Source organism: Saccopteryx leptura, chromosome 2, assembly GCF_036850995.1.
Source record: "Saccopteryx leptura isolate mSacLep1 chromosome 2, mSacLep1_pri_phased_curated, whole genome shotgun sequence".
NCBI classification, from domain to species: Eukaryota; Metazoa; Chordata; class Mammalia; order Chiroptera; family Emballonuridae; genus Saccopteryx; species Saccopteryx leptura.
In genome coordinates this window covers 274,757,924-274,784,307 of record NC_089504.1, presented here as the reverse complement: position 1 = coordinate 274,784,307, position 26,384 = coordinate 274,757,924, and the positions used below count along the sequence as shown (strand labels likewise).

Genomic DNA, 26,384 nt, shown 5'->3' with positions numbered 1-26,384 from the left:
TTGTGCCCAGAAAGTAGGTAGTAAAGGCAGTGATGGTGAAGGCCGGCATATATGTCCAGTTAACACCAATAAGAAAACCTCAGTATGTTCCTAAGGAATTTGGGCCCAGACGTGGGAGAGCCACTCCCCTGAAGAGTAATGGCAGTCTTAAAGAACAACGATAACATTATGATCTTTGCCAAAGGGAAGAAAACAGTGGTGGCTGGTCCTCTAGAAAGACTTCCTGGGGACCTGGGCCTGCTTTTCTGAATGGGTCCCCTTGAAGGACAGACTCTGTGATGTCCTCTATGGGCCGAGCAGAGCAGAAGGTACCTTGGTGGCCAGTAGCCGGGTCAGGTAGATCTCAGACACCATCTTGCTGCCCCGGTCACCCTCCTTCTGGTCTCCGTGGTCATGGTTCTTCACCAGATGCCACACCTTGACTCCGCTCTCCAGGTCTGGGGTGATCATGGGGGCCCGGGACCGCAGGCTGTCAGGGCTGCCTGTGTACCTGAAGGAGGAGTCTGAGGAGAAGGGGGCAGTGGAGGCCTGTGAGCATCCGATTTCATCATCCCTGCCTGAAGAATCCTTCTGGAATCCCAGCCCACTTGTTACACTCACTCAGAATCAACCACTTTCAATTGGAAGGGGACCCTTGGGACCTCCTGTAGGGGGCAGTATTGTAGGGGGTCCTTGGTTGGCATGAGGAGAGCCTGAAAGCTTTTTGTAAAAAGAGGGTTTAGAAATTCTGTGAGCTGGAGACTGCTGGGAAGTTTGGAGTCCGCTCCCCTGATGCTTCCAGCAAAGAATGATCAATAGGTAAAATGTCAAATGGATATTTTCATAAGCGCTGTGATCGAAAACTGGATACTAAGGAGCTGTGAGCTGTAATCCTCCCCCTTTGAAGTTAATGGGGCCCTTCTTTTTTTTTTTTTATAAATAAATTTTTATTTTAATGGGGTGACATCAATAAATCAGGGTATATATATTCAAAGAAAACATTTCCAGGTTATCTTGTCATTTAGTTCTGTTGCATACTCATCACCCAAAAAGAGATCGTCCTCCGTCACCCTCTATCCAGTTTTCTTTGTACCCCTCCCCCTCTCCCTCTCCCTCCTTCCCTCCCCCCACCCCCCCGTAACCACCACACTCCTGTCCATGTCTCTTAGTCTCGCTTTTATGTCCCACCAATGTATGGAATCCTGCAGTTCTTGTTTTTTTCTGATTCACTTATTTCACTCTGCATAATGTTATCAAGATTCCACCATTCTGCTGTAAATGATCCGATGTCATCATTTCTTCTAGTTGAATAGTATACCATGGTGTATATGTGCAATGGGGCCCTTCTTATTCGGGACTAAGAATGTGAAATTGCCAAGGCCTTTCTGGAGCTGTGGGTCTCAGTGCTGAAGTGACCTTTGGCTGGACAGCCCAAAGCCTCCATACATACATGAGTCCAGAGAAAACAGAATGGGAGAGAGTGAAGCCCCGGAACCTTGCTGCCCAGAGGGCATTGGGCTCCCTAACACTCCTCCATGGTAGACAGGTGAAAATGTCCAATGTATCGCCTAAACCAGGACACTTCCAATAATTTAGTCAAGATCATAGGCATAGACTGGGCTATATGAACCCCCTCCCCCCCATCCAGGTGCCTCTCTGGGCCTGGCCCCCTTGAACTCCTTTGCCAAGCCTGGAATTGAAGGCAGGGCCCATGGTGCCAGCTGCTCCCACAGCTCTGAGATGGGCTGCTCTGGGGATGGCTGGACTAGTGAGGCAGGGAAACAAATGAGCAAAGGCCTCTGACCAGAGGCCGGCAGTAGCAAGGGCTTCCTGCTGTCAGAAAGGACAGAGTGGTCCCTGGTAAGGCCCAGAAGACTTCCCTCCGAGCTGCCCAGGCTCCCTTCCTGGTCCTCACCATATCTGCTGATGGACGTCCGGGAGATGCTGGCAGAGGCGGGGATGTTGTAGGAGGAGGTCTGTTTGGGGACCAGAGCCACCACCGATCTGTCTGACACCTGAGAAGGGTATAAAAGGTACAGTGTGGCTGAATGGTGGTGTCCTGGGAAACTGAGTAGTCAAGTACTTCTACAAGGTTATGAAATAGATGTGGAGTAGAACGCAAGGAGTTCAGGAGCACTAGACATAACACTCCCTGCTGTCCAACCCGGCGGCTACTTACCGCCTGTGCCTACTGAGCCCTTGCAGCTCGTTTAGTCCAAACTAGATGCGCTGTAGGTGTCTGAACTGAAACGTGTGTAAATAAATGTTTTAGATCAGTTGGATTAAATAAAATATACTGTTGACATTGATTTCATCGGTGTATTTTTACTTTTTAGATGTGGCTAGTAAAAATTTAAAATTACACATGTGGCTTGCATTATATTTCTACTGGTCAGTGCTGGGCTAGACTGTAGCCCCTTCCACCTTGTGAGTTACGGACAATGATTCCCATTTGACAGATGAGGAAATTGAAGCATCAAGAGCTTCTCTGAGGTTGGCACCTGGTGGAGCCACTGTCGATAGTCAGGTCTGTTGGGCTCCAGAGCACCTGCTCTCATTATATCCTAACTGGGATTTTATTGCAAGTCACACTGGTTTGAAGTCCATTTCCCCTTCTGGCTCTGATTTCTTTCTGGCCTGGGTCCTATAATGCCCTGGCCACCTTGAAAATTTTCTCAAACAGAGCTCTTAGAGAGTCTGAGGGAAAGACGGTGTCTCACCCCATTTCTGTGAGGGTGCCCAGGCTCAGCACCCAGTCTGGAGGGCCAGGGTTGATGAATGAGGAGCCATATTGAAGACATTTGGGGGCTATTGTGATTTAAGATTACCCTCCATCCAATAAAAACGGAGAATCCTCAGAATCGTGGCGATCCAATTAAACCCCTAACGCAGAGGGAATAAAACAGCTATAATAATGTTATGGGCCATAAAACATTCCTATTAAACCATTTTTTATTTTAACAATTTTTATGAACTTTATAAGTTTGATTTATAGCTGCAGCAGTCGTAAAACCATCTTTCTGGGTCTTAAATTGTCAGCCCCTCTCTCCCACCAAAAAAGAATTAAATGTTGGTGAGTCGAACTATAAATGAACATGAGCGCTAACGAGATTCCCTGATAGCTGGCTTTAGTAGTAGTGTTTAATTTTACCCTCCCTATAAATCTGCAGGAGCCCAGGAAGATTTTTAACATCGCTTTGTTAATTAAGATTATGTAGATTTTCTCCTGTAGGAACTCCAAGGACCTTTGCCTCCAGGGAAGATAATAAGACAGCAATGCTTTGACCTGATGACCTAGAGCTGTAGGGTCTACTCTCTGCACAGGCCTAAAAGGTGCCAAAGCTCCCTGATTTCCCAGCCTGGCAGCTGTCAGGACCACCAGCAGTTTGCACCATCAGCATCAGGTCTGGAAATGAGGCGAAACTCTCCACCCCTATCTTTCAGGAACTCTCCTTGCAACTGGCATCCTAGAAACGATACTTTGAAAGCCTGGCAAGGGCAGGGGTTTACACTCCCGGGAAGGACAGGTGATCTTATCATTTGTGGTTCGTTGTCACCTAAAGGAAGATTCACTGGATGAGTTGAATGACCACAGTCTAACTCAATTCTAAGGCTCCTCATTAAATCTCTCTTGTCCTCAATCTTTTTTTTTTCCTCTTGACCAACAGGCAGTGCAAATCCATGGTCAAGATGCCTGGCTGGATCTGCCCGTGGCTCTGCCACTTCCTGACTACATTGCTCCAGGAAAGTCACTTAACCGCTCTGTGCCTCAGTTGTCTCATTTGTCAAAAAGGATAATAATCTTGTCTGGGTTGGTTGGGCAGATGCCAGGATCTGCGGCGGAAAAAGCTGACTGCAGCACCGGTGCCCAGCAAGCACTTGGAAGGAGCTGGCATTAGTGCTGCTATTATGAGCATCATCATCATCATCACCGGCTCCCAAAGGGAAGAGTAATCCCTGTGGTCCCCTGTCACTCAGGGCTAGCATGTGGGAAGTGCCGTGCACTCAGTAAAGCTCAGCAAATATTTGAGGAATGAATGAATACATGAATGATAAATGACATCAGGGAATTGAGAGTGCTTTGTATGGTGAGCACTGTTAAGAATAGAATATCCCCTTCTTCTGATTGGGAACCATCGGACGGACAGCCCAGTAACAGCGTTAGAGCATCGCAGACAGAGAAGAGAGGCCCTGCAACTGTCCTTGAGAAACTAATAATTTGGGGGCATGGTGCTATTCGGTTTTGCACTTTTTTCTCCAGCTGTAATTGGTTCATTACAATACATTAAGCACTGTGAAGTGGGGGTAGGGAGGGATCAACACAGAATGTTTATGGCTCTGTGGTTGTAAGTATACATCCCGGGCACCTCACCTGTTGTTCCTAATCCTTCTAACCACCTTCATAAGTCGGGCTTTTATTTCCATTTTACTGATGAAAAGCCCAAGTTTCCAAGAGATTAAAGTCACACCACTGGTGAGTGGGGAAGCAGGGGTTTAAATACAGCTGAGAAAGCCCTTTCTCTTCCCACTACAGCACATTCCTTCTATCAGGGGAGGGGAACGGAGGCCAGTAAGGGGGCTGCAGCCTGGAGAGGAGTGTTTGGGGGTTTCCCCAGGGCCCCCAGCTTCCTCTGTGTCCCGGAAGGCTCCCAGCAAGCTCCTGTTGGCTGTTAAGGCCCCTAACTTCCTGGTCATTGGCAACTCAGTGCCTTAGAGCTCAGCCTGCTGGCCCCCTGCACCGTCCTGTGTGAGGCACAGACAAAGGAGAATGTTATTAATCAGGCAGTCCCAATGAGCCTTGCAGCCTCAGGCACTTCCTCTGGTTGGTTTAATTTCCCTGGTGTCTCTCATTTTCAGCTTCTATTTCATTATTCTTTCTGAATCCCCACCTGCCTACCTGTGCTTACTCTCAGAGACCCCCAGCCTCAAGTAGTTACCGTGGGAAGGAAAGGAGTGACGCCTCCTGGATCTTTTCCTCTGTTGCTGGGATTATTATTATTAGTATTATTTTTTTGATTGTTCATTCAACAGGCAGTTGAATTCTGCCAGTGTGCTACACACTTTACCTAGTATACTTAACCTAGTCTACATAACTTAAGAGGGCAGGGATCCCCATTAAGCCCATTTTACAGATGGGAAGGATGAGAGTTTATGTAATTTCCCCAAGGGCACCAGCTAGCGTGAGTGGCAGAATGTAAGGCCTGAAGACAAGTCTATTCAACTCCCTGCTGAGTTCCATGTGAGATGCCGAAACTGCATTTGCAGGATGTTAAAGAGAGAAAGCAGCAGACGCCTACGGTTGTCTTTGAGGAGGACTTTACAATATGCAATGTTCCCGCAGATGTAGGCCTAGCAGGATAGCAACGCCTACCTAACTTTACCTCAGACCAGTACGGTCACTTTGTCAGGATGGGTCTGGTGCTCATGTTTTTGATAAGTTCCCCCAGTAATTCTAATGAGCAGCCATGGCTGAGAAGCTGCTCTAGGACCAGGGAGAAGGAGGAAAAGAAACCCTTTTTAGGCCTTTGAGGGCCTAGGAGCAAACCTTAGAGGGGAGGGGACATGTGGGACAAAGGCCCTGGAGCAAAGCTTTTTCCCAGGCTCACCTGATAGTGCATCAGTGTGTTGAGCCGTTTCCAGTCGCCCTCGATCTTGGTGGTGATGTCCTCGTCCTGCAGGACAACCCTGGCGATCCGGCCTTGACGCCACTCTGGGTGGAGGGGTGGTGCAGGCCACCGTGAGGGAGCGAAGGCTGCCCACCAGGATCACACAGTGCGACCTGCTCTAGGGACCTGGCAACCCCGGCTCCCTCAAGCTGGTGCGACAATAGCACTTAAGGGGTCTAGGGCTCTATGGGGTCCGGACAGCTGGGCAGAAGTGAGAGCCCCACCAAAGGTGGCCACAGCTGAGCAGGAAGTGTCCTGGGAACAGTATTCCAGGTAGCTCCTCACCAGGCAGGACCCAGCCCCACCTCCGGGAGGAGCCGTATGCGGGTAGGGCTCCCCATCTCCCCATCTCTTCCCACAGCCCAGACGCCCTCCTGGCTGCCCCCTCTCCAGCCCTGCCCCGTGCTTCGAGCCAGCCTCCTACCCAAGTCCATGTCAACGGCCCTCGGCCTCTGAGAGTAGGGCACGTTCTTGTACACGGCGTCGAGGATCTTCTCCTTGACCTGCGTGATGGTGTCACAGTTTAGCACCTTCACTGGGATCTCTGGGCTGTTCTCGTTGTCAGGGTTGACGCAGTTCAGGATCTACAAGTGGCCAGAGAGGGGTAGCAGGAGGAGTTGAGGGACGAAGACCAAGAACTCAGAAGGAATCTCTTCCCAGGCCCCCACCCCTCATGGAGAAATGGGGTGCCTCTCTGTCTGTTCCTCACTTTCTCTCACCCCCCTGCCACCTGCTAGGGCCAGCCTGAGTCATTCGGCCCCTCTCCTCTCTCACAAAGACCTGGGGCTCTTCTCTCTCTCTCCTGGACAGCTCAGGGGAGCTGGGCCCCTGCAATGAGGCATGCTGGGTCTCAGAGATGGCTCCAGGCGTGTCCAGGGCTGGCCTCCCCTGAAGCCTCTCTATGAGGAATCCACAGACTCACGTTCCCTCCCATGATGCCAATTTTCTCATACCTACTGGTGGGTGATCTTCTCCACTCAACATTATCTAGGGTAAACTGAGGCATCGAGCACTCTTTAGGCTCACCAAATGGGATGGGGAGAAGGCACCCAGGTGGATCTGCCTGCCCTTGCTACACTTGGACTTGATCCCAGGTCCGTCAGTCTCCCAGCCTCGTTAGTGACCCCTCCAAATGGCTGTGTGGTCAGAGGGTAAAGGGAGACTGAGGGACAGGAAGTGAGGAAGTGTGCGCTGTCCCCGAGTTTCCGGCCTCCTCACCAGGGTCTTGTACTCGATCTGCTGGCGGATGAGCTTGTCCTCGCTGAGGGAGTAGCGGGCCTCGCCCGTGATGGCGTCGATGGGGCCCTTCTCCATCTGCTGCTTGATGGCGCAGTACAGCATGAAGAGCGGCTCCCCCGCACACTCCTGCAGGCACAGCGGTGTGGGCGCATGGCAGCACCAGCCTCCTCCCCCACCTCCTGACCCCCTGGCCAGGTAAGGCCCCGTTACTGAGGGTTCCCCATGCAGCTCTGGGGCTGGGTGCAGAGCAGCGGCCTCCCCATCTTGCTCTCCCCTGCGGCTCCTGTCTCACGCCCACTCACCTTCAGGAACTTGTGCAGGAGGAAGGCAAACCAATTGGTCAGCATCTTCTCAGCCACTGACTCTGTCCTGGGGAGGGACAAGGGGCAGACCTTTAAGGGGGAGGAGTCTCAGAGCAGTTGTGGGCACTGAAGGACAAAGGGCTGGGAACCAGGACACCTTGGTCCTAGCCAAACTTGGCCAATAACCACAAATAGGACCTTGGGCCAGAGGTGTCTTCCTTCTGAGCCTCAATTTCCTGTGAAAATAGAGTGGTGCTGTGGTCCACAGATAAAGGTGCCCAGTACCTTGTCCCAGAGGGCTCTAAAGGACCAGTTCTCCTACTCACTGCTGGCCTCAGGGTGACAAACAGTTACCCGTCCCTCTGGGATTTCTCGCATGCTTGAATACTATATTTTGCATTCTGAAGGTATCTGGTACCTGCCCTCCAAACATTCAGAGTCAGATTGCCTGGGTTCAAATCCTGGCTCTGCCATGTACTAGCTGTGTGACTTTGGACAAGTGATTTCACTTCTTCTTCTTCTTCTTTATCATCATCATCATCATCATCAACATCAACATCAACATCAACATCAGCTATCCCTATAGGATGTTGTCAGGGTTGAATGTGTTAATATATGTAACGTGATAAGAATAACACCTGGTATTCTGTCAGATGGGGTCACTGATGTCAGGCAGGGTCTTAGATCCCAGCCCCTCAGGTAGAGAGCAGTGTATGCATTTCACTGACGGGGGATCTGCTTCTGTGATCTGCTTCTGTGTGTACCACCTGCCTCCACCCATATTCCTGGCCTGCAGATCTGGGGACTCAGGAAGGAACAAAGCAGCTGTGACAGGTCCTCAGCGATGGGGATGACTGGGGCATTTTGACTCCCTGCACGTGGTGCAAATTACACCCTCTGGTTGCAGCAAATCCCAGGCATTTGCCAGGGCTGCTCAGAGAGCGGGACAAGGCAGAAGAAATTGCAGCTCTCTCCCCGGACCCCTCCCAGCAGCCTCTCCCTGCATTGTGCCTGAGATGAGCTCTAATTTAAATAAAAACAGTTCTTAATGAGAGTTTCTAATGCTCAGATTGGCAGGAAGGAGGCTCAGTAGTCATAAAACACAGCCTTCTTCTCCCCTTCTCACCCCACACATGGTCTGGAAGCCTGAGCCCTGGCTTGGAGGAAGCTCTCTCCCCAGGGCCTCCGGAGAGGGTGAGCTCTGGGGATGGACAGTAAGATCTGAAATCCCATCCTCTGTCAGGAAAATGGCAACTGGACAGGAAGCACGCAGTGGATGCTGGTGGTTCAGATCGAGCAGCTGGGCACTGGAGGCACAGGCTGCACCAAATCTCCAGCCTGGTGCTATCCACTAGAACCTTCTGTTAGATGAAAATGTTCTCCATCTGCTCTATCCAATAGAGGTGGCCATTCTGTGGTGATATGGGTGGAATGTGGCTGGTGCAATGAAGGAACTGAATTTTACGTTTTACTTCATTTTAATGGGTGGCTAGCATAATGGACAGCACAGCTCTAGATGCACAGGGAGGGAGAGAGACAGTGAGGTGGGTGCTCTCAGTGTCACTTTGTCCACAAGGAAGCGAAACGACAGGAAGGCCATGCCATGGGTCCACGTTCACACCATTAGCAGGTGGCTGAGCCGGGGCTCAAGTCATGACCCCAGCCGAGGCCCGCGCTCCCCCATCGCACGCAGCTGCAGCCACCACTGTGCTTGGCCCCGGGAGGTCAGGTTCTATGCTGTGAGATGTGCAGACACAGGGATTTCTGGGGCGGGAACCGTCTGGTGCTATTTCCGGTATCTGCTCTCATGGGTCCCATGTCCCTGTTCAGACACCCGCCGCCCTCGGGCCCTGGCCATGGCTCACCTCCGAAGAAGCAGCTTGGGGTGGTTCTTGTTCTCCAGGTTCTTGTCGATGAGGTCAGAGAGCAGCTGCTTGAGGACATCGGTGGCGTACTCCAGGCGGCCCTGCAGGCCGGTCATGATAAGCGAGGCCACGTTGCCGCGGTCGCGCATGGAGAAGCTGCGTTGCAGCTCCAGGGTACGGATGAAGGTCAGCAAGAAGACCTTGTTGTTGATGAGCTGGGCGAAAAGCTTCAGGGCCTTCTCCACGTGCTGCTGCCCGTTCCCCTGCACCTGAGGTGGGCGTGATGGGTACACACTCAGAGGACAGCTCCTGGCCTCCTAGCCCAGCTCTCACTGAGGGTCTTTGCTGCCAATGATACCAGCTGTAAGACCCTCTCCCCAGGTCTATACCCCCCTGCCCATGAGGATGCAGGAGTGGCCTGTTTCTGAAGCCTACAGTCTGCTCTGGCCTTCCCTTCCCCTGGGTTGGGAGGTCAGGCTCCAGGAGGGGCCCTCAGTGGGGCCGCCATCCATCCTATTTTCCCAAGGCTGTGACAGGAGATGCCCCGTAAGACCCGCTCTGCTTCCTGGTCTCCCCCCAATCTCTGTCCTGATTTATCATCTTTAGTAAAACAAGCCAACAAATGAGCAAACAAACCTCACAGAATCCTATTCCTTTCCCTAAGCCACCTTAAATCCATTTGAGAAAGAGGCGGAATTATAGTTCATTAATTCAGTTATTAATTTTAAAATGACAAACAATGAGCCTTCCTCTGGAATCATCCCAAAGAGTCTAGGTCCCCCATTGGCCACGGTCTTCCTGATTGGAAATATGGCTGTTGTGATGATGCTGTTATAAGGTATTTCCCCTCCTTACATTTCTCCGAGGTGCTGGGCCCCATCTGCCTACCCTAGGATACCCAGTCCCTACTATGCGGCTGGGACAGGGAGACAGGTGTTACCTCCAGCTCCCGCAGGACAGGATGGTCCTCAATGCCAGGGAACAAGACTCGCATGGCATAGGTACGATAGTCCAGGTAGGGGATTCCTGAGCGGTCCAGGTCGCTGGTCAGCTCATTGATGTCTGTCTGGAGTTCAGCAAAAGCTACGGAAATGCAGCGGAGACAGGGAGACTCAGGAGGGGACCCCAGCAAAGAGGAGAAGGTGGGAGAAGTTTGTAAAGGAGGAAGGGGGTCTGGGGTACAGACAGGAAAGGGTAGAGGAGTAGTACATCTCCAGAGGGGGTGAGATATCTCCAGGCTGCCTTTCTTAAGAGGTGAGAAAATGGGTGATTTCCTTATTCTCTCCTTTCTGTGCTTATCTACAATTTTGAATTTTCTTTCTATGCCTTACAAGTATAGTTAAAACAAAGAAGGAAGAACACCATGACCTGTCATGCAGGTACTGCAGGTGCGGCAGGTGCTAGAGGCCGGGGAGAGAGTGACGGGGGGGGGGGGGGGGGTAGATTAAACAAAGACGCAAACAGGCAGCTTTGATCCTCTTTTCCAGGCAAGAGAATAAATCAAGATGCAAAAAACCGCAGGGGTTAATTAAAATAGATTACCATGAGATAAGCTATTACCAAAAACTAGAAAATAGTAAATGTTAACAAAGATGTGGAAAATAATTGGGACGCTCAGACGTTGGTGCTGTCACTCCAGGAAACAATTTGACCGTTTCTCAAAAATTAAATGTAGAATTATCATGTGACTCAGAAAGTCCCCTTCCAGGTCTCTGCCCTAAAGAACGGAAAGCAGGAATTTGAACAGACACTTGCACACTCATGTTCACAGCAGCATTTGTCAAAATATCAAAAGGTGAAAACAACCCAAATGTGAAAGATGAATGGATAAACAAAATGTGATCTATACAATCACTGGAATATTATTTGGCCTTAAAAAAGAATGATGTTCTGACACATGCTACAATAGAGATGAATCTTGAAGACATTATGTTAAGTGAGATAATCCAGAGACAAAAGGACAAGTGCCATATGGTTCCACTCATACAAGGTCCTTAAGAGCTGTCACATTCACAGAGACAGAGAGGAGCATGGTAGAAGGGGAGTTGCCAAGGGCTGAGCAAAAGGGGGCAATGGGGACTTCTTTTTTTTTTTATTATTATTTTATTTTATTTATTTATTTTTAGAGAGGAGAGACAGAGAGGGAGAGAGAGGGGAGAGAGACAGAGAGAGAGAAGGGGGGAGGAGCTGGAAGCATCAACTCCCATATGTGCCTTGACCAGGCAAGCCCAGGGTTTCGAACTGGCGACCTCAGCATTTCCATGTCGACGCTTTATCCACTGCGCAACCATAGGTCAGGCCAATGGGGACTTCTTGCTCAGTGAATATAGTGCGGGAAGGTGAGAAAGTTCTGGAGATGGATGTTGGTGACCATTTGCATAAGATGACTGTAATTAATGCCGTGGAACTGGAGGAGGGGAGCTCCTGGGGTGTAGAGACAGCGAGGGTTAAAGCGGTAAAGTTTATGTTATGTGTATTTTAACACACACACATACACACCAGAAACTGACAAGAAAACTCACCCAGCCTCGAGGCGCCCTGGCCATCAGGCCCTGGCCAGTGGGAGCACCCTGTGGTGGCAGCCTGTCTCCTGGTATCCTCCTCCCCCCTCCTCCCCGGCCCTGGTGCTGGGAGGAGCCCTTGACCACCTTTCTCAGCCTGCTCTGCTCTTCCCTTTCATCCAGCAGAGGGCTTCCTTCTGACGCTGACATTTGCAGCAAAAAGAGAACTGTTTTGATTCCTAATTGAAATGTTTACCCAGAGAGCTCACTGGGTCCTCAGCCCCAGCGATGCCAGGTACACCCATCACCTTGAGGCTGTGGTTGCGTGGGAGTCAGAAGAAAAAACACACAATTTCCACTCCCGCACGTCCACGGCCAAGGATGCACCGAGCTCTGCTCAGAGCCCTCAGCCTGCTGCACTGAAGGAAAACAAACCCGGGGAGGGAATCCTTCCTTTCCTGCTGTTGATGCTGCCTCCATGAGCTCCCCGGGTGGGGGCATCTAAAGATGGAGATTCCGACTGGGGGAGACTGAGACCCCGAGAGGGAGAGGAAGGCAGCCAGGCTGTGCCATGGCTCAGGGCACAGTGAGCAGAACAACGTGGTCAGGTCTGGGGGCTTCATTGCGGCATTCACAGGGCTTCCCTGGCCCTGAGGGCAGAGGGAACAGGTCGGAGTGGAGTACGATGGCCAGAATGGAAAGGATGGAAGTAAAGACGAGTCTGATCAGTAAGGAGGGAGGTGATGAGTTTGCTGATGAAAAAGGGGTCCAGGAAGCACGAGAGTGCCTCTGCTTACCTTCCTTACACTCCAGGGCCACCCGGGACTCCAGGTTGTCCATCTGCATTTGGAGCCTCTTCAGCGTGAGGTCGTTCTCCCGAGACTTCCGCTTGTAGGCGATGAGGACGATGATGACGATGATGAGGAGGAGGCTGCCGCCCGCTGCAATGCTGACGATGGCTGGCAGGGTCAGCAAGCTGTCTGAGATGACACTCACCGAGCCGGGAGAGAACACCATCCCGCCCACGTGAACCTGTGCATTGCACACACACAGATGCTGTAGAGCCCTGGCATGCCAGCGGATCCTTATTGCTTCAGAAAGGACACCAGAGCCTACAACCACACAGTGCAGTTTGGATACAAAACATCATCCTGCTGATTATCTGCCTCGCTGGCCTTGCATTCTCAACTGCTACCCATTTTAAAGTCGAATGTGGAGATGGGATATGGAATAGGAGAGAGAGCCTTTCTTCTGATAGATCACGTAGGCACAACAAGGAGGGGAGGAAATGATAAAAAGAGGAGGGCTCACTCACCATGACCTTGTGCTGCCCCGTGAGGTTGGGGGGCTCGCAGAGGAGCTGTGTCTCGGACACAGTGACGGCACATGGCGTCTCTCCAATCAGCACCGTGTAGTTGAGTTTGGCACCTCCAGAGGAGGGAGGGCAGAGGTTTTTGCCCTGCAGATAACAGTCATCTTAATAAGAATAATTGACATGTGCACTCAAAGTTAATTGCCTTTTTTTTTTTTTTTTTTTTAAAAAGATGAGGGTGCTAGATTAAGGAGGGAAGAGCAGCAGTGCAGAAACCAATGGGTGACTCCATGGTCAGTTTCGGAGAGGACTTTAAACAGTCACAATTGAGAGAGAAAGAGAGAGAGAAAACAGAGGAAAGACGGAAAGAGGAAGAGAGGAGGAAAGAGAGAGGAAACAGAACATTAAATAAGTGAAGATGTGGGGGAGGGCACACGGGATAACAGTGAACGCGGCGGGGTAACAAAGCTTTGCACTGGGGAACCGTGACCTGAAATATGAAACACAGGACGGTGCCCACGAACGCGGTCAGTAAAGGCAATGGCTACTTTCCACTCGCTGCAGACCTTTTGGGTGCCAAAGTACACAGAACAAACAGAAATACTGTAAAATGTTTTTTTTGGAATCCCAGGTGCTAGACACAGCATGGGGCTAATGTAGGTTTACAGTTGTTTGTATGGAAAGTAATACAATAATTAACAAATAATACAAGAATCAACTCTGTGTTTTGCGAACTCATAATTGTAACTCTAACTTTGCCCCACCATGTATATCACTTGATGGGTAAACACCTATAATCAAGCCCCCTTTTCAGGGAGATGACAGGTCTGTGAGTCCATTATGTGCAGAAAGGGGAATGAGAAAGGCCAGGAGAGAGAAACGGGATGCTCTCTACCGTCCCTGACTTCTCTGAATTCTTACCTTCAGAATGATAGGGGATCCTGGCTTCTGATCCAAGACCCCCGTAGGGCTGAGTAGTTCAAAAGTTGGGTTGGGATAGTAGATGAACTTGGTGTCATTGTAAATGAGCAAGGACTGGACATTGTTGAAGACGAATCCAAACTCATCTGGCCGCTCCACAGTGTCTAGGCCGGGCCGGTAGTCCATGGACAGGGAGGGTGCCAAGCAGGTTAGGGTGGTGGTGTTCACAACTTTACATACCTAAGAGGCCCAGAGCACAGCATCCAAATGCTTAGCAAGTGACCAAGGGTCTGCTGGCCACCCCTCCCACCCTCTGCTTGCTTTGGCCATCACTATTAGGTTATTTGCTTGACTTTATTAGATAGTGAACTCCTTGAGGAAAAGGGCCGTGAAACTGATTTTTTTTAGGGGGGTGGTGGTTGCATTTTAATCTCATTCATTCATTCACATTCATTCATTCACCCACATTCCACATTGCTTGAGTGCCTTTTTTGTGGCAGGCACTATGCTAGGAGTTGGGACTATCGAGTGAAATAAGTCATGGTAAACAGGGAAGACAAGCAGTTCGACAGGCATAATATAGTCCTGGCAGAGCACCAGGAAGATAGTCGGGGCACAAGCACTGTTAGATGCACGAATGGATGTGAGGGAGGCCCGGTGGGTAGTACCAGGTACTGGGGGACTGTCCGTGTGTGGCCATGAGCATGTGTGTAAGGCTTTCGCCGGGAAGAAACGAATGAACTATAATCTGAAGAATAAGTAGGCCTCACCTAGACAAGGAGAGCGAGGGACAGAAGGAGGGGAACAAGTCCCAGGCAGAGGGAATAGCAGCAAAGGCCCAGGGATGAGGGAGCGGTGCTGAGTGTGTATGTGAGTGGTGTGAGCAGGTGAAGGGGAGCAGGACGTCGTGTAAGGCAAGCACTTTGCCAACACTTAGTAGGTGTTCGGTTAATGTAGACTGATGCACTGATGAATGAAAAGGAGTCTTTCACTCTTTAAATGTTCTACTTGGGATCTCTCTTCTCCAACCGAGTGTCCCCTAACTGCAAGGGGACGTAACTTGGTATTGACACTGAATTCAGAATGTCCTTCCTTTCTTGGTGGACCCTGGCCTCCCAACCAAAATCCTAGCTGGGCTGACTCTACTTAGCATGAATTATGTCATGCTCTCATGTGGGTTAGTTCTGGGGCTGCCCAGTGCAGCATCTGCAATGAAGAAACCACTCCAGGACCCATGTGAGGTTTGGGAAAAAACCATGGACTCCTACCCCCACGGATCGGTTTTGGCTTTGAGAGCCAAGGGCATGTGTGAGAACTCGGCCCGCTCAAGTACACACTGTCCTGGCAGGTCCACACCTGTGTGTCTGGCCAACATACACATACACAAACTTGCTGTTCAGAAAACAAGACCGTGTGTGAAATTGCAAAAGGGCTGACACTTGCATGGAGATGAGGTCAGAACTCCAAGGCCAAGTGTTAACCCTCCATTTCCAGAGGCAGTTTGAGTTTAAGCCAACAGCTCCCTGTGGGCTGCATGCCATGTTGGTGGTCAGTTCCCATTTCCGCCCTTTGCAGCTCACACCTCAGCAGCCCCTTAGAAGCCTTAATGTCTCTTACATGTTCCAGCTGGGGACACTCTGGTGCAAGGAAAATGGGGGTACAGTCAAACGGTAGAGTTGAGCCAGGGGGTGTGAAAGCCCGGGCTCTGTGGGGCAGACATGCAGCCTGAGTGTGTCCCCCACTCCCCACCACATCGCAGTCCCGCTCATTCCAGTTCCCCCAGACAGGGCTCCTCCATGAGCAAGCAGATCACCCAAATTGCGGCCCATTTGCTTCCTGCCCTGTGCTGCATCGGCACTTTGTCTGCCAAACATTCCTTGGGGTTTTGCGGCCTTTGCTTTGGCTCTTCTCACTGGGATTGCTCCACAACCCGAAGGCAAGCAGAGGCCCCAGTGGGCTGAGGCTGCCATGGGACCCAGGCTGGGCCGAGCGGCCAAGTGCTTCTCTCCCAGGGCAGAATGCATGACTTCCCTCTGGGGAGCCAGGCTGGATGGAAAGCCCCAGACTCCAGCCTTTCCTTCGGGCCTGCCAGCCTGCAGACCCCGGCCAGGTCACTGCTGAAGTGGAGGGCCCCCAGCTCTCCAGAGGGAGGCACCAGGAACACCTTCCTAACCCTGTGAAGCACTGAGGTCATGGTCGGTGGGCTGCGGGAGCAGCGGGTGGGGGGCGGGGAGCCCAGGGCTGCAAAGCCTTCTGCGTGGGGAGAGGGCGCCCAGGACTGAGCCTTCTCGGAGATGAATGCCAGGTCTGGTGATGACCTTTTCAGCCCAGTCTTTTCTTTAAATGGCTTCCCCAGGACGAATGCTTTGGAGGTCCACCTTGTCAGTCACTTACTCATTCTCCAAAGTTCCCTCTGTACTATATTAACCATGTCTTTTATCTTCTGTATCCTGATGCTTTAACACCTGGGACCCTGCTGACTCTGGAGGGACTGCCTCTCCCAGACTCACCAGTTCCTGGGGACAGAAAACAGCTTGCTGCCTGCTAGAGCATGCTTTTCTAATGCAAAAACTAACCCTGAGCCCACACCCCCAACCACCTCCTTTCACACTGTGGGCAACTCTTCACCTTCCCTAACTTACCAGGGCTAGGTACCAGACCACTAGGGACAGCCCCTCTGCACCCGCCCAATGAAATGATCCACTCTGGCTGATCCTAAACCTGCTTGCCTTGCTGTGCTAGTTCCTGCCAGCCAAGCCAAAATAAGGCTCTCACCCAAGTGTTCCTTTTTCCTTCCGCTGCCTAACCTACCCTGGGCTTCCCCTCCTCCCAGACCCCATGGCATGGCCCCCCTTTTCTTGGGATCTGTGAGTATAAATAAACCATCCATTGGCAGTCATCTCCTGATCTGTTGGCCCTGCCCTATCTGAATAATAATAATACCTAAATTTAAAAAAAATGTACCTAATTGTTGGGAGTTTTGTCCTTCCTGAGTGTGAACTCGCCATTCCCATCCCTACCATTCACCCTCCTCCCTTCCCCTGAGGCCCTGGAGTGGGAGAGATGGAGGGGGCCTGTGAGCCTTTGGGGACATTGGCCTCTGTCTGGAAGTGGAGTTGGGGCATAGACTCTTTACTTACAGATCAAGCTCTATGTCTGGGATAAGGAGTCATGTGTTCTCCTCGCCCTAAAAGCTGTGACCATGGCGTGTATTGAAGGTGTGAGACAGTTGTCCCCACGCCTCTGGCATGATGGAATGTCAGGCCCTGGAGCATCCCATGGGGTCTACTTAGGAAGAGTCCAGAGCTTGGGATCTCGCTGGGCTCTGCCACCAGCCACTCTTCTTTTCTGGCCGTAGTTTCCTCAGCTGTACAATGAGGGCTTTGAACCAAATGACCCGCGAGCCCTTTCTAGATCGGGCCTTCTATACCTTGTCATTTGTGTATTTCTATTTCCTAAGGAAGCCTTCGGCACTCTGGGAATGTGTCAGAGATGGCAGATATAAAGCCATCCTCCCCTTCTCCATCTCAGCCTCGTCAATCCCCTGAAGGTCAAAGCAGTGATGATAGCAATTTATTTGAAAAATAATGGCCATAATTTATAATGCCAGCATCCCCTGGACTATAATTATAAATACAATAATGTTTCAGAAAATATAGGCTAAGAAGAGCCCCTAGAACAAACTAAAAAATTTATAACATATTAGACATTCTGCTCTTATGATAGAAAACTTCTTTAAAAAAAAAATCCATAATGAAAAAAAAATTGAATTACATGGCTCTGCACAGAGGAATGAAGTAAAATGTTCAACCTGATCATCTTAACAACCCGGATGGAACTATTTGGATGCAGTGACTAACATTTATCAAGTGCCAACCTCAGGCCGGCCAATGGCTGCAGGTTACAAATCTGCGAGGCGAGTCTTATCACCGTTTATAGCCAGGGGGATGGGGATGAAGCAGTGGTAGTCAACCTGGTCCCTACCGCCCACTAGTAGGCATTCCGGCTGTCATGGTGGGCGGTAGCAGAGCAACCAAAGTATAAATAAAAAGATAGATTTAACTATAGTAAGTTGTTTTATAAAGATTCATTCTGCCAAACTTAGTGAAAATTGGACATAAAGTACTTGGTAAGTAATTATTATTATATGCTTTAACTTGCTGTAACTCTGCTTTATACATTTTATAAAGTAAAGTTACTTCCCTACTTTATAAATCACCATTACTGTGGAACCGGTGGGCAGTTAGAGAATTTTACTACTAACAGAGATACAAAAGTGGGCGGTAGGTATAAAAAGGTTGACTACCCCTGGGATGGAGGATCACAGAGGTTAAATGACATGATCCCGACTGTTCACAAAATAGATAGCAGTATCCTGCCTCTGATCTAGAAGGATTTGAATCTGGAGTCAGAATTTCTTCACCCTCTCACAACATTGCCTCTTATTAGACTTCACAGTAAACATGACATACAACAGGAGCCCTTTTGTGCTGTGTCTTAAGCTCAGAAAGCACTGTGTTTATGTATTCAGTATATCAGCTTCTGACAAGAAATGATTATACCATAATCATAAAAACCACTGTCAGGCTTGGGTGTTTGGGGACGTGATTCCAGGCTCAGTCCTGAGCCACCTTTCTTCTCCTGCAGGCAGATCACCAGTGCCCAACCCGGATCTCATCACATGACAGAACACCAACCCACAGCTGTGTTTGCCAAGGTCCAGGCGGACCGGTGGTTACTCACATTGACAGATTCTTTGCCATTAAACTTGACTCGGATCCTTGGCTCCTGAATGACGTCCAGGTTGAAGCCTGTGATGGTCAGGGGTGTGTGGCCACTGGGAACAAGCAGAGGCTAGGTTAGGTAAAAATTTAAAACGCCACCCCCTCAACCCCTGGGATCCTCTCACAAGCCACACTGGGCTGAGGTGATGCCGCCACGTGGTGCATTGCTCCCCCGTGCCTCACCTGGCAATACTCCACTCTGGCTCGATGCGCTGCACCCGGGGGTCATCTATGTACTCAAACTGCAGGTTGTTATCCACATGGGCTCGGTCAACACTCACAGAAACGGGGACTGGGCCCAGGCCGTTGGACGATGGGGGTGAGACACAAACGATCTCATTCATTGATCTCCTGACAGGGAGACAGACAGCAGGAGGGCTATGAAAAAAGGTGTGGGCCATCGGGGGTGCTTCCCTCAGTCTGAGGGTGTGGTCAGAATGTGTTCCCTGTCCTGTCACTCTGTAGACTGTGGACCACAGCATTCCTCAGAGCACCTCAGAGCCCCTTTTACCTAAGCTCCAACTCTGGTTCCATTAGGAGGGAGCAAACTGGAGACGGGGTTAGGGAACGTGAGGCTGGGCTGGGCTGCGTGGGCTTCATCTCTGTACTGGACTTTTCTAGAATATGACTATTTAGCTGGTGCTTAGCATCTAGTCAGTTAATAGATATCCACTGAGCATCTAATATGCAAAAAGGTGAACACACAATCCTGGCCCGGGGAGGAGATCGTCCAGTAACACTGGAAGAGTAGGGTTCTCAGCTGTGGGTTCTTTTGGAATGCTCTCATAGTCTCTACATCTCCACTGAATGCATTTGACAGATGGCAGGTGTTCAATTCTTTTAGGCCCAAGAGATGCCCTGAGGATGCGTCTATGTCCTTGCTGAGGACTGAGGCTATGCAATGTCCATGTTGCTCAAGTAACCTTAGAGGGGACCTAATGAATGTCCGGTCCTGATGGCGACTGGACAGCTTCGAAGCCTTCCTCATCAGCAGGCTCACGGCTCTCACTTTGAATTCTTTTTAGAAGTACCCAGCCCCTGTGATGCATGGGGTATGAATTGACTAGTGACCAGAATGGTGTTTGGGTCCAGCATGTAGCACATAACGTGGAGGTGGTGGGCAGGGGTATGTGTGAGCGTGCACAGGAACATGCATACACAGGCCACACAAGGGCAGTTTTCTCGTGCTCCCCACGCCCGTCTCACCCATAGAACTCGCAGGTCTGGTTGCCCAGGTATACAGCCACGCTGCTTCCAGCCCCGAGGTAATGGCCCGTGATGGTCACCATGGTGCCTCCCGACTCTGGCCCGCGGATGGGGTTGAGGGACAGCACAGAAGGGTTCTTTGGGAGGAAGCAGAGAAACGATCACAACTCAGGTTTTGCCCAAAGAGACACTTAAGGACAGAGGAGGGACCATCTCCATGCTCAAAGGGGAGGTATTTTTCCTGCCCTTTTGAATCCCAAACTACTCTCTCTGTTTACCCTGGAGCCGACATCCTTTCTAAGAACAGGCTCTGGGCACGTCCAAGGAAGGCAGAAAGGTCAGTTTTGAAATTAATTGACTCCCCAGGGAGTCTCATGCCCATAATACTGATGGGAAGGCAGAGGTGACACTGACTAATCTATCAATTAGTTTACAAATTGAAAACAATTTGAAAATGCTTCTCTATCTAGAGCTTGTACTGATTTTTTTGACACAAAATCAATAGGGCTGAACAAAGCACCGCTGCCTGGATTGGGCCATCATGAGGCTAACGTCCTGCACTAATGGCCCGTGCACATGTCCTTCTGTCCCTCCCTAAGCACAAGAAGGGCACGGCAGTGTGCCTGGCGCGGAGAGCTGAAAGCAAATGTTAGACGTGGCTTCCCCTCTTCTACCGGAAGGACGGCCCACTGTCGGCTGGGTCTTTTTAGTAGGCTCATTAAGTTGTAAAATTAAGCCTGAAGCTTAAAAGAAATGTCACTCAGCCTAAAAAATTGGTCAGGCAGTCAACCTAATTCAGAAAGGAACTGCTCCTGCCTAAAGGGCAGTAGAGTGGAGCAGGAAGTGCATTTAACTGAGCAACTACACAGACACGAGCTAGTCAGAGAGCAAGCCCCGCAGCAGGGCTTCCGGTGGCTCCTCAGTGGAGTGGAGGGTGGGCTACTGCAGCCCCTTCCTGCTCTGACACTTCGCAGTTATCTCTCCATCCAGTGTCTTGTGCTCCTTAGAGAAGATCCTGTCTGTCTGTGCAGGAGACGGGCAGGTAGGCCGTGGCTCTCTCTAATCTGAGAGAGGAGAGTATAAAGGAAAGGCACCAAGGCCAGGGTAAGGAGGCAGAGACTGGAAAACTGACAACAAGCAGTAAAAATGCTTCAGAGTGAGGAGACTCTTAGTGGTTTATGATTTTTCAAAACTCTTAGCAAGGCTGGTTTGACCCCACCCACTGGTGCTAACCCGTTATAATGAAGAACGCGATGTGGCAATGTAGGTAAGTGTCAGGAAAGGGACTCAGGTGCCCCAGAAGTGAGTTATTGATTCGGGAGGCACTTTAAAGAAAACCTCTGTGGTTTGGCTCCAGGTTGCCTGAGTGTGAAGAGATGTTTTCAGGTGTGAATGTGTGCATACCTGTGTGTAACCACACCGACTCACAGAGGAACTCTCTTGTACACCCCACATTTGTGATCCTGCACACAGATACTTGCTCCTGCAGGATTTCAAGTGACTCTTCTAAATTTCAACTTACAGTATCCTTGGCAGAAAACAAAGCTTGCTGATAAATATAGACCTTTTTAATTAGGTCCCTCAGGCACTCTGTCCTCATTAGGCTGGAATTGGACAAAGATATCACATTGGCAGGGACAAAGGGCAGCCCCTCCCAACCCTGAGAGGTGCTAAGATCAGAATTCTAAAAAAGGCCTAATTTTGCCTTATTTAGAACTCTGACCTTTGGCTCTGGGGGACTCCCAAGTCTTCACAGCATTGCTAGTCACAAACCCACCCCACTCAGAAAAGCAGGGTTGCAATGTGAGGCTGGCAGTTCTCTTTTCTGGTCTTCTGGAGGTGCCTGGGTTGGGAGGAGGTGTGTGGAGAATTCTAGAAGGAAGTGTGCCCATGCTGGGAGCCCATACTCACCACAAAGGTGTACTGTTGATGAGACTTGGTCATGAACTCTGGCTTACACTCGCCAATGCACAGGCGCACGGGCCCAGAGGTGGTTCCCACAATGGCGTGGCCCATCTCACAGACAATCCTGAGGAGAGAGTACATCTTCCCATGAGAGGTTTGGCAAGAGCTGGCATCTCTGCCCCTACTTGCTCACTGTCACAGTGAATGACTCATTACAGTCTTGCAATAGTGCTAAACCAACCCTCAGCTTGCTCACCCATCCAGCTGTGAGACCTTGGGTAGAGAGCTTTCCCTCTCTGGGCTCTCATCTGTACAGTAAGAGGTTTGGATGAGATCATCTTTAAAGCCCTGTGTGCCTCCAAAATGCTATACTGCCTAATTCTCTGAACAAGCCTGAAGTACCCAGTGCCTAGTGCAGTGCCCATTACTGGTGGCTACTCAATATGTGTGGAATTAACCTAATGGCCAGCAGAGAGATCTAGGGGCAGCAACTTAGTGTTCTTTCTTATGTGACCAGCCAATACTGCAACTCTCCCGAAAAGAGGGAGTGAGGGCTTATTTGCCAAACTGATTCAATTGTGGTTGCTTCCTGCAGTGAGTTTTCAAAAGAGAATAGATAATCTGGTGAGATAGTGAGAGTCCAAACCAGGAGTTCGGAGCACAGTGGGAGCAGTGGGGTCGTGTGCAGCAGGCGCAGGGCTGGGAGGCGGATGAGTTCATTAGGACGGCAGTGGGCACTGGACTCCCACTTAATCAATGGCTGAGCACACTAAGCAGGTGGGCGAGACAGCGACCCAGCCCTGGGGTTGGAAGTCGTGCCTCATATTAACAGGGGAGCTGGAGAGAAGAGGGAGTGCAGCATTCTCTCATGAAGTGCAAATCAATACCCCCAGTGATGACTTCCCTGGTGCCTGAGATAAGTTACAACAACCACATTTAGAGACTGGTTGCCTTGGCCACAGCCACAGGCAAGACAGGGTGGGCAGCTGGAGAGACTGAGAAATCGGGTCCTTGGGGGGACCTCTTTCCTGGAATTGTAGATGTGGGGTGCATGGGGAAGGGCCCCACCAAGCTCAGCAGAAAGGCATCCAGGAACAGAGACAAAGCTTTTTCTTTCCTCCCAACACCACCTAAGAGCTCAGAGCAGCCTGGCACCCGTAAGGTTTGCTCAGCGGGGAGTCAGCAAAACACACCCCCCTGCACTAATCCCCAGCATTATCCAGGCGCGGTGGGGAAGATCCATGTTTAACCGAGCGATGCTTATCTCAACAGCTTCTCTAGGAAGGAAGGTAACTAAACAGAGATTTCATTCCGATGTAATAAAACTTGCATTAAACAAATACACTGCATGCTCGCACACACGGCATGCCACTGATCTCTATCTCTTTCATAACAGTTAATCCCAAATAAGAACTTTCACTCCTGGTGAATATTTACTTAACATGCAATAACTGTCTTATTATGTTTAGCATATAAGATTCAACAAGAGTACTGAATGCATAGGGAAGGATATTCTCCCATCCCTCTCTCTAAGAATGAATAAATTAATTATGAATCCAGAATAAAGATGATAGCAATGAGCAATTAGTATTTTACACGTACCCATCTCCTTAAACCTCATTAGCAGAGCATTTGAGAAGCCTAATATATGGTACCATGTGTGGTTATCTCAGTATTGCTACCAACTCTCTTACCCTGTCTCCTGGGCTCTAGTGCCTGCTGCTGTTTGGGGTCCCGGACATCCTGTAAACCATGCCCTGTGCTCTCAAGGAGCTCCAGAGGAGGCAAAGATGAGGAGGGGGCAGATAGCTCCTTCCCTCTCTTCGAATCGGGGCTTTCTTGTCCCTCACTCACCCCCCTTGGACCATCTGTGCTGAAGTGATTCTTGAGAAGAAACAGAAGAAATTATGGCAGGCTTGAAATCATGGAAAAAGGAACTGTGAGAACATGAGAAGGTCATGGGCATATCTGCTCCTCCTTGGGCCACCCCAGGGCCTGTCTAGGAGAAGAGAAAGCCTAGAATGGCCAGTCAACTGTACCTATAGGGAGTTAACCAATGGGCTGGGGTCTCTTGGCATCAAACTTTCTTTTCTAGAATAACTCTTTGTTCAGGGTTCATGGCCCAAAAGATAAGCCTTACATGTCAAGCACCTGGGAGAAGGGGAATGAATGGCAGATGGGCACTAACTACCCAGGTGTCCAAGGCTGAGTGGCTGCAGTTGGCTCTGAATGTCCCACCTGGAAGGGGGTGGGGCAGGGGACCAGGGGCTGCTGGGCTGCAGGGCTGCAGCAAGGACCCAGAGCTCGACCATGGGTTCCCTTCCTTGGCCCTGCAGCTGACCCTCTCCCCACCTGTGGATTGAGGTTCTACTTCAAGTGAGTGGGAAGAGAGGCTGTGGGCTGTGAAAAGGGGTCTGGGTTGGTAGGTCTAAGAACTGGGCGACAGTCCTCAGGAATCAGGCAGAGTTGTAGAAGGCCTCGAATGCCCTCTAACGCTTTGTCTTTTTATTTCTGGGACCCAGGGCTTGCATCCTTGAGTGGATCTGTGGTAGGTGTTTGTTCTCTGAGCTCTGGGATGTAAGCATTTAAAGGAAAAAGGAAGGACGGCTATAGGGAGTGGAAAGGGTTTTCCAGAGCTTAGTGACAATAAAAGCTACGATTCACTGAGCTGTGATTGTGGCCAGCACTGGACAAGACAGGATCTTGTGACATCCTCAGGCTCTCCTACAGGGATGGTCTTATGATCTCTATTTTACAGATAATGGAAGTAAGGCTCAGGGGTGCTGAGTGACTCATTACAGTCTCGGTTCTGGTAAGCCGCAGAGCCATGATTCAAATCAGCCCGACTCCCAAGCTCATGCCTTTGACCACTCCACTCTGCTGCCTCCAGAATGAATGGAGTGATCTGTGTGTCTTTTGGGAAGGGGACAGAGTAAACATGGCAGCAGTGCTGGGGTGGAGTTGAGGTTGTTGTGGAAGGAGGGGTGGTGGGCAGGGAGACCGGGCTGGGTTCCTAAGGCTCTGAGAGCTAAGCACCTATGTCCCCTACCTTCCTGGTCATAGATGACCACAGGCAGCAGTGTGCACACCACTTCCTCCTTCAGGCCTCACAGGTCGGCAGTGCTCGTATGGTTTGATTTCTGGAGGCCTCCTACCTTCCCTGCCTCCTCCCCGTGTCCCTGCTGGCTCTAGGCTCCCTATGTATTATGAGGAGATAACAGCTGGAGGTGTTTTCTCCTTATAAAGTGAGGAGTTGGGCTAAATAACTGTTGGACAGGCTTGACTCCTGGTTGACAGTGGACGTCTGCAGACACATTAGTGCCACCAATAAGCTTTCTAATGGATGGAGAGACAGGTCCCATGGGGCATACGCTTGACTCCTTTTGACATCTTAAGGACCATACACATGGCTGTAGAGATGGTCTATTTCTATATTCCCATTTTCCAGATGAGACATTGAGGATCAGGGAACAAAGTCATTTGTCCAAAGTCACCTACCTCATCAATAGCTAAACTCCTGGCACCCAGCCAGTGCCCTCACCCCCACACCTGACAATCTCCCTTAAACTGGCATAGATGGTACCTTCTACCACACAAGGGTGCACCTGGGATAGGAGACACACACGTTTAAGATCCATCCAGCTGTGGCTGAGTTCACAGCTACAGCAGGTAAGAGCGAGGTGGTCTGAGGACCAGCACACCTGCCCCAGGACAGGCTGAGCTGCAGCCTCCACCTGTGTCCCGCTGCCCAGAAAACATCCTGAGATGGAATCATCCGGCCCTCCTCAGTCCTGTGGGGCGCTGACTGCAGGACTAAGCGGGGCCCTTTAGCCAACATTAACCTAATTGCTGAGTGATAGATGGCAGTCACAAGCATATGGTGAGTCATTACTGTGCCCACTCCTCCTGCCCGTGCCCGGGACTCTGCACCACGCCCGTTCAGCCAAATCCATCTCTCGCAGACATCTGTAACGATTGTGCCTGCTGCTTCCTGCCTGGGATGGAGGCTTTAATGATGTTAACAAACTCTGAAACCTCGAGAGCGGTAATGAGCCTGGCACGGCTGGAAACCGGGGCTGCAGCGGCCGAGGTGCCGAGTGTTCTTGTTGCCTCCGGCCTGCCCTGTGCCCGAAGACGGTGGTGGTGATGGTTTTCCAGGGTGACTACCAGCCCTGGCAGGGACCCGCGGTGGCCATCCCCCTCCCCAGGCTCCGTTCATAGCCTCACCTCCAGGTTCTCTCAGCGGTGGCCATCCCCCTCCCCAGGCTCCGTTCATAGCCTCACCTCTAGGATCTCTCAGCACTTCCTCCCTGTGCCCCCGGGCCAGCGTGGAGAATTTGATTTCACAGATAAAACTCTATTCCCGTACATTTGTATGGTATGTTACAATCTCCGTTTTCTCATCTTATTGAATTTTCCTCAAAACTCATGCAGCAGAATCATGATTTCCATTAGGCCGATGAAAGTCGGAGAGACCAAACCGTTTGCTAGGGCCTCAGGGCTGGTCAGAAGAGGAGCCAGGACTCAGAACAGCTGGGAACCCCGGACCCCAGGGCATGTCCACATCCAGCTGCTCAAGAGTTCGCTCTTCTCAGCGCACAGCCTTACCCCTCACTCACCCCAAATCCTTCTCTTTGGAGCTGAGGCAGCTCACCAAGTTGGAGACTTAGCCTCTGTCCAGAGCCACAAGGCAAGTCCTGGGAG

The 26,384-nt window shown here is 50.6% G+C and overlaps 1 protein-coding gene across 1 annotated transcript in view; it reads right to left on the bottom strand.

The window, feature by feature from the left end:
* PLXNA2 (plexin A2) overlaps positions 1-26,384 on the bottom strand; it is a 211,250-nt gene that overhangs the window by 6,356 nt on the left and 178,510 nt on the right. Inside the window, exons 14-28 of the mRNA XM_066361837.1 lie at positions 21,687-21,804; positions 19,776-19,912; positions 18,753-18,920; positions 18,529-18,622; positions 13,786-14,025; positions 12,868-13,011; positions 12,350-12,584; positions 9,992-10,134; positions 9,052-9,320; positions 7,187-7,253; positions 6,864-7,010; positions 6,070-6,229; positions 5,586-5,689; positions 1,895-1,994; positions 313-503 (exon numbers count right to left, since the gene is read on the bottom strand). Of these exons, the coding sequence (XP_066217934.1) occupies positions 313-503; positions 1,895-1,994; positions 5,586-5,689; positions 6,070-6,229; positions 6,864-7,010; positions 7,187-7,253; positions 9,052-9,320; positions 9,992-10,134; positions 12,350-12,584; positions 12,868-13,011; positions 13,786-14,025; positions 18,529-18,622; positions 18,753-18,920; positions 19,776-19,912; positions 21,687-21,804 (2,317 nt within the window). The remainder of the gene's footprint in view (positions 1-312; positions 504-1,894; positions 1,995-5,585; positions 5,690-6,069; positions 6,230-6,863; positions 7,011-7,186; positions 7,254-9,051; positions 9,321-9,991; positions 10,135-12,349; positions 12,585-12,867; positions 13,012-13,785; positions 14,026-18,528; positions 18,623-18,752; positions 18,921-19,775; positions 19,913-21,686; positions 21,805-26,384) is intronic.